The sequence below is a fragment of the Vicugna pacos genome, chromosome 13, assembly GCF_048564905.1.
Source record: "Vicugna pacos chromosome 13, VicPac4, whole genome shotgun sequence".
Classification (NCBI taxonomy): domain Eukaryota; kingdom Metazoa; phylum Chordata; class Mammalia; order Artiodactyla; family Camelidae; genus Vicugna; species Vicugna pacos.
Window position 1 is genome coordinate 21,696,990 of NC_132999.1, and position 13,238 is coordinate 21,710,227.

The 13,238-nt window shown below is 34.9% G+C and overlaps 1 protein-coding gene across 4 annotated transcripts in view; it reads right to left on the reverse strand.

The window, feature by feature from the left end:
• PATJ (PATJ crumbs cell polarity complex component) overlaps positions 1 to 13,238 on the reverse strand; it is a 289,824-nt gene that overhangs the window by 154,125 nt on the left and 122,461 nt on the right. For all 4 annotated transcript variants that reach the window (XM_072974318.1, XM_072974320.1, XM_072974319.1 and 1 more), the window contains exon 27: positions 11,775 to 11,874. In XM_072974318.1, coding sequence (XP_072830419.1) covers positions 11,775 to 11,874 — 100 coding nt within the window. The remainder of the gene's footprint in view (positions 1 to 11,774; positions 11,875 to 13,238) is intronic.

The following is a 13,238-nucleotide window of genomic DNA, read 5'->3' on the forward strand; positions in this document are numbered from 1 at the left end:
ATTGGTAAGGTAGAGATCAACTACAGAGCCCACAAGGAAACAAAAAACCCAAATTTTAAATCAAAACAATGACTAGTTGCTCCATAATTCTTCATTCCTCATGAGTCTACTTCGTGTTAAAAAATTAGCATGGTGCACACAGGAAGGCACTGGACGAAAAAGCCTAAATATGGCCCTGAAATAAGACCCAGACTCCAGTACTGACTTCAACAGTAACTAATTGTGTGACTATGGGAAAATTATTCACTCTGGGTCTTAGGATTCTCAATTGTAAAATTAGACCAGATGAGCCTGAAGGTTCTCAAATCCCATCACCATCAGGGAAGACATTAAGGTATTTTTATTCCCTGCTTTAAATTTGTTATTTGATTGGCCTTCTCCTTTAACAGAGACCTTTAGATAATTAACAAGTTTTAACTATCCCTTACAAATGTGGTTAAGATAAGCTGATGCTTAACTTTGAAATAATTTTAACAGCTTTATTTAGTATAACTGACACAACATAAAATTCACTCAAGCATACAATGCAATGATTTTCAGTAAATTTATACAGGCATGCAATCACCACCACAATCCAGTTTTAGAACATTTCTACCAAAAAAAGATTCCTTCAAGCCCAACCCCAACTCCAGTTCTAGGTAACCACTGGCCTACCTTTTTTTTTCCCCTTATTGAAGTATAGGCAGTTATAGTGTGTCAATTTCTGGTGTACAGCATAATGTCCTAGACATATATATACATACATATACTTGTTTTCATATTGTTTTTCATTAAAGATTATTACAAGATATTGAATATAGTTTCCTGTGCTATACAGGAGAATTTTGGTTTTGATCTATTTTTGTATATAATGGTTAACCTCAGCAAATCTCAAACTTCCAAATTTATCCCTTCCCATCCCCTTTCCCCCAGTAACCGTAAGATTATTTATTATGTCTACGAATTTGTTTCTGTTTTGTAGATGACTTCATTAGTGTCCTCTTTCTTATTTTTTTCAGATTCCACGTATAAGTGATATCATACAGTATTTGTCTTTCTCCTTCTGGCTTACTTCACTTAGAATGACGATCTCCAAGTCTATCCATGTTGCTGCAAATGGCATTTTTTATTCTTTTTTATCCCTGAGTAGTATTCCATTGTATAAATATACCACAACTTCTTTGTCTGTCGATGGACATTCAGGTTGCTTCCATGTCTTGGCTATTGAATGTAGTGCTGCTATGAACATTGGGATGCATGTATCTTTTCAAATTAGAGTTCCCTCCGGATATATGCCCAGGAGTGGGATTGCTGGATTATATAGTAAGTCTATTTTTAGTCTTTTGAGAAATCTCCATACTGTTTTCCATAATGGCTGCACCAAACTACATTCCCACCAACAGCGTAGGAGGGTTCCCTTTTCTCCATACCCTCTCCAGCATTTATTCTTTGTGGACTCTTTGATGATGGTCATTCTGACTGATGTGAGGTGATACCTCATTGTAGTTCTGATTTGCATTTCTCTGATGATTAGTAATACTGAGCATTTTTTCATGTGCCTATGGCTGGCCTACTTTCTATGTCTAAAACTTTTTTCTTTATGGGCACTCTATGTAAATGCAATCATACAGTATGTAGTCTTCTGTATCAGGTTTCCTTTACTGTGCATAATGAGCATATCAGCTTATCAATATTGTGCTCCTTTTAATCACTGAATAGTGTATTCCACTGTATAGATATACAACATTTTGTTTATTACTCATTCACAAGTTGATGGGACATTTGACTGTTTCCAGTTTGGGGCTATTATGAATAATGCTGCTATGAACATTCATGAAGGAGTTTTTGTGCGGACATGTGTTTTCATTTCTCTGGGGTATATACTTAGAAGTAGAATTACCAGGTTGTATAGTAAACTTGTTTCTAACTTTTAAAGAAACTGCCAACATATTTTCCAAAGTAACTGGACCACTTTACATTCCCACCAGCAGTGTATGAGGATTTTAGTTGTATGCCTGCTTTTTTAATTAAAAGTATTCTAGTAGATGCATAGTTGCTTAATTTGCACTTCCCTATTAAATTACTAATGTTGAGCATCTTTCCATGGGCTTATTAACCATTTATGTATCTTCTTTGGTGAAATATCATTTCAAGTTCTGCCTATTTTTAAAAACTGGGTTGCTTGTTTTCTTATTATTGAGCTGTAAGACAAAATGCTTTTCTCCTTCCAAAAATTTCGTTTTACATAATTCAAGTGGATTAAATAAAGTTAAAAGTAGAAGTTTTTCCTCAACATTCTCCTCTTAAAGCAGTTTGGTGCACATGCTTCTGCACTTTTTACAATTAAAAAATATAGATTCTGCAAAGTTCAGCTTTGGCCTTAGAATCTGACTGAAATCTGCAATTTGATTTTGCTTCCAAAAAGCCAAAGATCTGAGAGACACCTGGATACCATTCAGGCACCTCTGAACCAGTGCAAGATCAGTGATCCTAGGGTAACATGGATTAACAATAAAAACTAAACTGTGTATTAATGGCAGTAATTCAAACATGACTGACATTTCGATTCACTGTTATTAACCTAGCTTAGCATTCCTGATGTAATTTGGGATGAAAAACTTCTTTATATGCTTGATATGTTGAAATTCTATCAGCTCATCAAAGTTTAATATTTGTTTATTACAAGAGTAAAATACTACAAATAATGATAAAAGCTAATTTTTATATTAAAATTATTAAATTTTTTAAAAAGTTAAGTTGAAAAATACATTGACAGTTAATGTGAATACTGAGAATTAAATCTACAAAGAACATTATAACCTTTGTGAGTCAATAAATGTTCATAAATATTTAAATACTACAAAGCATAATATGAGACTGTCTGTCATAAAGTTTGTAGAATTGTCCAGCAAACTAGCACTCATATTAAACAAAGTAATTAAGCTATACTTAAAAAAAAAAAGCTATCCTTTTAGTTTTTAATTCTATTTGGACTATTATTTTTTTTCTTAAATTTTATTGAAGTATAGTTGATTTACAATATTATATTTATTTCCGGTGTGCAACATAGTGATTCAATATTTTTATAGATTATGCTCCATTTAAAGTTATTATAAAATATTGGCTATACTCCCTGTGCTGTGCAATATATCCTTGTAGCTTATTTTATACCTAGTAGTTTATAAGTTTGTACCTTTTAGTCCTCTACTGTTACCTTGCTCTCCCCCTTTCCTTTCTCCACTGGTAACCACAAGTTTGTTCCCTGTATCTGTGAGTCCATTCCTGTTTTGTTATATTCATTTTGAATTATGAATTTTTCTCAAAAAATTCTCTTGTGTATTCGTCCCACACTGAGAGGAATGAAAAAGTAAAATGTCAACCCTACAACATCAAAATTTCATGAAAAGGAAAAATTACAAAATCGTAAACAAACCTTCTATGATAATTCCACCTCTGGTCCAGAGAAAATAAAGCACAGGATGAAAAAAGTACCAAAGAAAAATGAAATACTCCAAAATGTTTTTCTCTTTTAACGATCTCCATGGAAAGTGAAAGTATAATAATGTCACAGTATTCAACAACGATCAGGGAACCATCAGATGCAGACAGTGTTATCAAGGTATTGTTCCTGCACGAAAACGTCAAACTTCAAAGAAATGATTTCTAAAATTATTCAAAAATAAATTATAATAATTTTTGGATAAAAATCTGTAATAATATGCTTATGCCAGAATTTCATTCTACGATGGCAGTATTTTGCAAACACTGAAAAATGTTTTAGTACTATTGATAAGAATAACGAGTAGCAGCTAACATTTCTGGAATGCCTCCCTGTGTCGCTTCCTACATAAGCCTGTTATATATACCATTTCTTTTGGTCTCTCATCTGCACCCAGCGGTGAAAGAAGTACAATTACCATCTCTGTCTTACAAATGAGAAAACTAAGGGAAAGCTATTCAACTTGTTTCAGGTCAAACGGTTAAAAATGCTTAGATTAAGTGACTTAATCAAAGCTCTATCATGTATTAATTTCATATAATATATATTGATCTACTTGCTGTTACTGAAAAAGGCAGCAGTAAACTTCTTTGTAGGTTTATGTACACATACATATACATATATTCACACGGGCAATGAATTCCTTAGACTATACCACAAGAAGTTAAATTATTCAAAAAATACACACAGTTAAATTGTTTATAAGTGCTGCCCAGTGAGTCTCCAGAAAGAAGGACATGAATTCAAATTCCTACTAACAGTACACACAAACTCCTATTTTTCTGCAGCATCTCTCCAACAATGAGCAATATCAGTTTTTAAAATCTCAAGTAATCTGATAAGACAAAAAAATCTGATTTTTAAATTAATTTACACATCTCTTACTGTTAAGCTAAATAGACTTTTTGTACTTGTTGCTCAAATCTATTACATGATGTCTGATATTTGCTTGTTTTTCTATTGTTGCACATGTCTTTTTCCTCTGAATATGTATGTACATAAAATATACATGTGTATATATTTTTATACATGTATGTTTTTTATTTTTATATAAACCAACTTGCGATTATTATTTTATAGTGTTAGTGTAACAATATGGAAGGCCTTTCCCTGTACCAGGAATATATCTTTAAAAATCTTAGACTGTTTACAGTATTTTTACGGTTTCAGTTTTTAGAAGTACATGATTCTTTTCTAATTAACATAATTTTAGTGAGAAGTGAAGATCTCTACATTTTCTGTCCAAATGACTGCATATGCCATCTTTTATAGAATAATTTAACCTATTTCTGTAATTTAAAAAATACATTTTTATATTCTAAATTTCTACATCATTTCTAACACAAATACTAAACTGATTTAATTATTACAGTTTCAAACAATATTTCTGATCAGGAATGCTGCCGGTACTCTGGGTAAAATAATTCTTCACTGTATGGGATTACAGCCCAGCTAAGTAACAGCAGAATACCTCAACCATTTAGAAGAGGGAACACTTTCAATGTGTGAAAACATCATCGGTTGTCACAACTTGGGTGGGAAGGAAGGCTACTGGTATCTAGTGAGACGAGACCAAGGATGCTGCTAAACATTCTATAATGCACAAGCCAGTCCCCCGTGACAAAGAATTATCAGGTTAAAACTGTCACAGTCCAAGGCTGAGAAACTGATTCAGACAGCCAAAAACCCTCCCACTCATCTTCTAGAAGCTGCATATGGAGTTAGAAAACCACCAGTGTAGAATATATGTAGGTACTAGGGAAGGGCAAGGCCCCTCCTTTCAATACTTTTCTTTTGCAAAATTGCCTAGCCTTTCACTTCCAAATCAGTGTTCAAGCAAATTCTCATACTGGAAAAAAAAAAAAAAGCCACAGGATCTGGATTCAAATTACCTTACATGGGTTTCACGACTTCCACTAAATAGGCAAAACGATGCCTATGTAAAAGCTGGGGAGAGGTAATCTTCCTTCACTGCTAACTTCTCAAGAACATCAGCGCTAGTGAGCATTTTTTTCTTTTTCTAAATTTAAATGCAGTTTTTTGGGGTTTTTTTTTGTTGTTGTTGTTATAAGAGCAAGAGAGGTTTGGGAAAGCTTCCCCAGACTGCTCCAAGGAAACAAATGAAGATTATCTATAAAGTTTTTTTAAAAAATTAAAATATATGTACGTACATTTCATATATGAATGTAAAGAATTTTTGAATAAATATGGTGCAGAAGAGTGACTACTCATGAGCAAGGTTTCAAGGGGGAAGGTGTGACGAAAATGTTCTAAATATTCTAAAATTGATAGTGGCAATGGTTGAACAACTCTGTAAATATACTAAAAGCTACTGAATTGGACATTTTAAGTAGATGAGTTGTATGGTAATGTGGGTTATATCTTAATAAAGTTCTCTTTTAAAAAGTCATCCCCTCTAAACTTACACATGGTGTGACTCTGGGTAATTTGGTAATAAATTACATTTCAGAAGGTCTCAGCCAGTAGCTTATCCTTAAAAAAAGAAAGAAAAACCTGAAACAAAACAATAAGGATTAAAGTAAAACAGCAAGATACTGGTAATCTAATTTTTATTTGTATGGTGTGGTTCACAGGCTAATTTTATTATGCTTCATAACCGAAATATATTCCTTATACCGAATATTACATTATGACATGTAATGGGTGGGGGAGAATCTGAGCAAAAAGGCCATAAAGATAAATCACAGTCAATATTTAAAACAGATCCTTACTGGGCGGGGTGGGGGGGAATGGAAAAGCAAAACACCTAAGAAGAGTATGCTATTCTGCAGTTAAAGGATAAAGGAAGGGCTTTAAGAGGCCTTCCATGCGAGGTTCCATTCACGTCTCTGCTACATCTCTTAAAAGCCAGGTATCAAACACGTCAATTAAATTCTGAACTCCTAATGCATCAAGAGACATGTCTATTGTATAATTCTCATTGCTTCACTCTCTTACGTAACAAAAAGTCATTCCAAACCTTCTTTTCCCTTTTCCCTGCAGTTTGAAACTGTAATTGAAAGAGTGAATGCCAACAGGTTAGAACGACCTGAATAATACAAATATATTTCACCTCTGGGATTGAAAGGGAACAGAGGATTTTCTGGAGATTGTGGTGCCTCTCCTTGGGGATCAGAACTTTTAGTTAAGATGAGGGGTGGCATATTGAGAAAAAGTATTAAGTTGCTCTGGACAGAAAGCTTCGAAACTACGCAGATAGTACAATTCAGTACAAAGGGCACCTCCAAAGCACCAGGAGCACACCTAGATCTTTGCTGTACCCCCATGTGGCCAGGTGAGTCACATACCCTTTGTCATTAATTTGCTCAAAATACTGAATTTCCATAATGTGCCAGGCCAAAACAGAGGGTCACTAGACTCACGGAATTTAAAGGTTTGGTGGGGAAGACAGATATTAATCTAATAAATATATAAATAGTTACATTTTGTTAAGTACTATGAAAGAAAAATATTAGAATAAGGAGTCAGGCAAGGTTTTCTAAAGAACGTGACATGAAGCTAAAATCAGAAGAGATAGCTCCTTTCAAAGGTTCTTCTGTGAATACACTTAGAGTTGGGGAGAATTTATGGCACATGGTAGGTACTCAGTAAGCTGTGGCTACTAACAGATAGTTACTAAAACTCTGGGAATAAAAATACAAAGGAAACCGTAAATATGAGAGAGACTGGGAAGGAAGACTCATCTACATTTATTGATCCATTGTCAGAAAGAAAGATAAGAGACATGGCAGCTTTCCAACAGCCAATTGAAAATTTGGGTCAGGATATCAGAGCCGGGTTAAAGCTAGGAACAAAGACTGGGATGGGAAGTCACCATGTGACAGTGAACTAAGTGATCACTTCATGCCCTCAATGATCTTAAACCTTTCACAAGACAACCTAGCTTTATTTAAATTTAGGTATGAAAGTCACGTCAAAAGTTCTACACCATTAATACCTCCCTTTGACAAATCTTGCACGTTGGATAACGGTAGTTTTGCCAACAGCTAAGTATTTATGTGTATATTATTTCTTAATTTTTAATTGTTTCATAATTCTTAATTAAAACTCAAGAAATTTTTATTAAGATGGTTATAAGATTTCTTATGGTAATTAGACACCAGAATGTCATATGTTCAACTATGCGAGGTACACTTACAAATGTCCGTTATGTAACACACTCCCAGCATTCCTGGGAGATACTGTGGGTTCACTTCCAGACCACTGGAAAAAAGTGAATTCCACAATAAAGTGGGTCATGCCAATTTTTTGGTTTCCCAGTGTATATAAATGTTATGTTTACAATCTACTGTATCTACTAAGTATGCAATAGCATTGTCTAAAAAACAACGTGCATACCTTAATTTAAAAATACTTCATTGCTAAAAAATGCTAACCATCATCTGAGAATGCAGGATTGCCACCAACCTCTAAGTAGTGAAAAAACATAATTACCTGGGAGGAGCAATAGAGTGAAGCACAAGGAAAGGAGCTACGTCTGTATTGGTTGTGGCATCTAATTCTCACAACAATCTTAGCAATAATTACTTTGGTTATTTTACCGAGTACTCTCTTTCTGTTCTTCCTCACCAGTTCCATGTTGCTAAGTTCAACGGTTAGTTAATTCTGTCTCCAACCCCCTCAGCCTCGCAGAATCATTTCACAGTTGGCCACTTTGGTTTAGCGATGGAACGCTTCCTGAAACACATTTTTCTCTTAAACCACTTAATTCTAGAACCTCCTCAAAGTGTTGTTATGCTGGGATGTTCTTATGCCATGCAGGTGCTGGCTTCCCTTCCTGTTGCTGTCTTTGCACACCGCTCCACCTCGCCCACTCCCATGACTTTAATACCATCCAGATCAGTGATTTGCAGGATGCGGTCTCTGAATCAGAAGTATCAGCGCCACCTGACAACTAATTAAAAGAGTAAATTACTGGGTACTCCCAGATGTAAGAAATTCTAAACTGGGGGTGGGGCCCAGCAACTGGTGTTTTAACAAGTTCAGCAGGTGCTTCTGAGGCACACACACTGAAGTTTGAAAACGACTGATTCAGAGCTGCGTTCTTCATGCTACAGATTGCAGTTCATTAGTTGATCAATTAATAAATGGAGTTGCAAACCACTTTAAAAAATGAAATAGAATAGTATAGAACAAGAATAAAGTTCTTCATATGTCATAAATGTATGTAACATTTTATGATACTTTTGCTTCAACTATATATGCATTAGTATGTTTGTGTGTACATGCACACCCATACTTGGCTACTAAATAAGTTACTGTAGATCACCATCTGAAAAAAAAAATCTGATTGGTATGATGACTATAAATAAAGCCAGCTCTGTGGCTTCCTGTCACGTAGGTCTTACTGCCTGGCCTTCCTTATTCATTTCTACTCTTAATGTTGCTTCCTCCAAGGGATTTATTCTCACACTACCTTGTTTATTTACTAAGTTATAGTACTTACCAATATTTAAACTATCTTACTAATTTATAAGACTTCTTTCCCCATAGAATATAAGCTATTGAAAGGAGAGACCTTGTTCCCTGCTGTGTTTCCAACACCTAAAATAGTGTCTGCCCACCTATACCACCCACTCAGTCTTTATACATAAGGAACTTGCCAAAGTTCACCTACGTTAGATTTCACTACACTTTAGAATCACCTGTATCTCATGTCAGTGATCTAATACAAGCATCACTTCCTGGCAGGCCTAAGGCTTGGATTCCAACTGTTCCCTTCATAGTTCTTGGCCGTGGGAAAGTTATGTAAGCACACTTTCACCACTGTAAAAAGAAATACTTAGTTTGGGGACAATGAGAATCTGATAAAATAGTGAATCAACCTACTTTTAACTTTGGATAGATGAGCAGAGTATTCATTTAAGAAGAGTTAAGGAACTAAGAAAAACTCACAGGGTCCATATCAAAAAGAAATTTAGAAAAGCTAGGGGCTTTAGGTTCACCTACATTTTCAATGTGAACCATCTGACAGCCCCATACAGTTCACACCCTTCTGGAGAAGGTGAACAGTAAATCCAATGGAAGTTAAACAGGATGGGAAATGTATACTGGGAAGGAAAAAAATGGGGAGCAAAATGAATGGGAAGTCTAGTCACCATCCAGACAGATTTGCTGAAGCATCTGTGAAATGTTATCGTTAGAAGATGACTTAGATACTAGAAGTCTTTTTCTGCATTCAGTTTAAATCACTGCCTTCCCTGACTCCCACCAAAGCTGTGGACACACATGTGCACATGATTTTGGCACTTTGGGGAGGGTGCTGCTGCTCTGTCTGTTTATGACATCAAAGTGACATTCGCTAGATAACTTCAAATCACTTTGTTCCTATTTCTGGGAAAGTAATGGGTTGTAAGTAATGGGATGAGAAGATGATACAGTACCAGCTCTGGAGTCAGAGTGCCTGGGTTTAAGCTCCATTTCCACTACTTATTAGTTGTGTAACTTTGCACACGTTCCTTAATTTCTCTGAGTCTCAGTTTCCTTTATTTGTATAATCAGAGACCTCACAAAATTATTATCTTGATTGAGCTAATCACATACGTGAAGACTTGGCACATGGTAAACCAGAGTGTTTACTATGTATCAACATCCTTATACTAAATTTTGTAAATGCTTTCTCCTCTAATTCTCACAGCAATCCTATGAGGCAGGTTATTATAAAACATCCCTTCTTCTCCTTATAAATGAGTAAGTGAGAGCCATGAAGAGGTTAAGAAAGTTGTCCACGAATTCACAACTAAGTAGTTGAGTTAGGGCTAGAACGTAATCTTAGTCACATGCTTAGACCAAGTTTCCTAACAACCATGTGAATATGGGCATTCTAGCATCCCCAAAATTATGAAGAATCCACAAGCTATCTCCACTTTGCTGCAGCTGCCCTAATATCTACATCAAAACAAGGGATTGTATTACACAAGTGCACGCACACATCAGTCGTATGTATCACGTGTAGCTCTCCAAAAGAGGCTGAGAACCAAGGCACGGCAGTACCTTTATCAAATTCTGTTACCATGTCTTGTATCCTCCCTTCCAAGCTGGTGACCCCACCAAGGAAAAAAGGAGCTATGTTTCATTTACTTTACAGCAGACTCACTTAGCAGTGTTAGTAAAAACCAGCCGGTTTTTCAGCAGAGATTTGTTGAATAAATGAAAAAAATAACACATGAGAAAGTACTCTGCAAAATCGCTAAGTACAAACAAAGTTTTTATAAAGTCGACTTAATTATTATACAGTTATATTCATTTTTATATTTTTATTTCTATTTATATACTATTCTATTTAGAAAAATACAAAGTTATAGTCAACTTAATAATAAATATTAACAATAATTAGAGCTATAATACTTGTTGAAGATTCACTATATGACAGGCTAAAAGCCTTATCACCTTATTTTAATCCTCATCACAACCCTGCGAACTAGGTACCGTTATTTTCATGCAAGAGGCATGCTTAGGGTCACACACTAGGAAGTACAGGAGCCAGAATTTTAACTCTTTCAATTTCTATATCAAATGCTTTTTTTCTATTATAGAAGGAAAAATATTATTTTAAAAACTACATATATTTGAAAACCCATAAAATTCACCCGTTTAAATGCACAATCCTGTAGGTTTCAGCATATTCACAAATTGTACAGCCATCATCACAATCTATTTTCAGCTAATTTTAGAACATTTTCATCAAGCCCAAAATAAATTCCATACACAACAGCAATCAGATCTAACTACACACACTTTACATAAATAAAAGAAATGTAAATTCTTTTAAATAAAGCTTTCATTAAATATATGTATGAGTGTGTATTTATATAACTAATGCAAAAGAACATCATGAAATGAATTCTGAAGGAGAAATTATGACTTGAGAGTTTTCTAAGTTTGCACTGGCAATATCACTATCCTTTTGAACAAGGCAAGTAATCAAGAGCTAACATCTGTGTCCATCTCTGATTAGTATGGGTCAAACTCCAATTTAAAGGACTGTTTAGCGTTTCTGTGTTTACAACCAAATAGTAAGTCTAGGAGGCAATGTAGATAAAACAGTGTACAACCCCGGTGCCTTTGATAGTCACTCTGTTATATTAGTGTCAAAGAGAAAAGCTTAGGATGATGAAGCCACAGAAGTTTAGAAGACGTAAATTTTCTTTGTCAGCAAGAATGTTCCTGCACACTTTCTAAGAACCCACAGCATTGTATTCGATCATTTACAACAATCGTTGAAGCATAACTTAATAAATTCTGCACCTGCCCCAAATAATGAAAAGGAACTCACCGTTAGTAAATGCATGTTCTTCTTCAGTGTCATCACTGTCATCAGACGGAGCTTTATAGGGAGGTGGCAGTCTCATTGGAGGTGGAGCAGTTCCTCGCCTCTGAGGATGCAAAATTTGAGAGAAGGGTTAATTGCCTTTGCACAATCCTCTTAATGCCAAAGAAGATAAAAAGATCATCTGCAAATATTTTGACTGTATCCAACTTCTATCATATCACTGGGATTGTAAAACAAATACAATTTATTCTCTTATGTTTATGTTCTTATGTAAAAGTGATTCTGTGATGTAAACACACCAACAAAGAAAACAGGAATTCAAGAGCTTTTAAGATCGTTGACCCACCCAGAATACATTCCTTTCCCCAGTGAGAAAGCCAATTACATGTATTTTCTTTACACTGTTGAGGCTCAGTTTTCTTTGTTTCTGTCCAAATAACTCAAATAAAAGACATTTCAGAAAGAAGTCTAAATGTAAAAACTACCCAGTGTGTGAATTCTACAGTTATTAAGACTTTGTATTCAGTTGTACAAGGTACAGATTTCATTCTTTAAAAAGTACTTGAAATACCAAGATTTTCTAGCTGAAGAGGTATTCATCTATAATTTAGATACTCAAGACACATTTTAATATTTTCCAAAAGAGAAAGCTTTATGATACATACTTTTTCTGTATTTCTTTAAAGTCTTCTTTAAATTTACACATCAACTGATACAGCACAGTAATATTTGGTTCAAATAGACTAAAATTAAAGTAGACTTCATGATCAGATTACCTTCACAGAATGTAGACATTTTCTTGAAAGGTGGAAAAAAGAAAACATGCCAAACTACAGAGAGATCCAAGCTGCTGGAAGGAAGAGACGCCGATACACCAAAGCACTCCACAAATACCAAAATAACTGGGTTAAGATTTGTTTTGCTACAGGACTTCAATAAAGTCCAATCAATTATGCTTTAGATGGCAAAGCCACTAATGGCAGGATACACTTCAGTAAATGGCAATGACTGGTCCATTACAGAAAGCAGGCATGTAACAAATTCCTTCAAAATAGAAAACACTATTTGGCATCCATAAAGAAAAACACACACCCAAATTTATTTAAGACAATGTCTAACCAAAGCAGTACTTTGTATATTTGTAGAACATCCAAAAATCAATAAAATGCAAGAGTGATGAAGGAAGAAAAGATGCCAAATACAAAATGCTCATTAAGCCACAAAAGAATTCAGAGATGTGATCATGCTGTCTCTTTTGTTATTGCCCAACAAAAACTTAAAGTGAGTTAAATGAAGGATAAAAAAGGCAAATGAATTTTCAGCAAACCTTTTCCTCAGAACCAGGTCATTCTAAGTGAAAGACAATGTACAGAACAAGGACAGCCAGCTTGTAAAATAGTATTAAGAGATATGAATTCTCCTTAATAGATACTGCACCTTTCTACTGCACATGGGAGAAGGGTGACA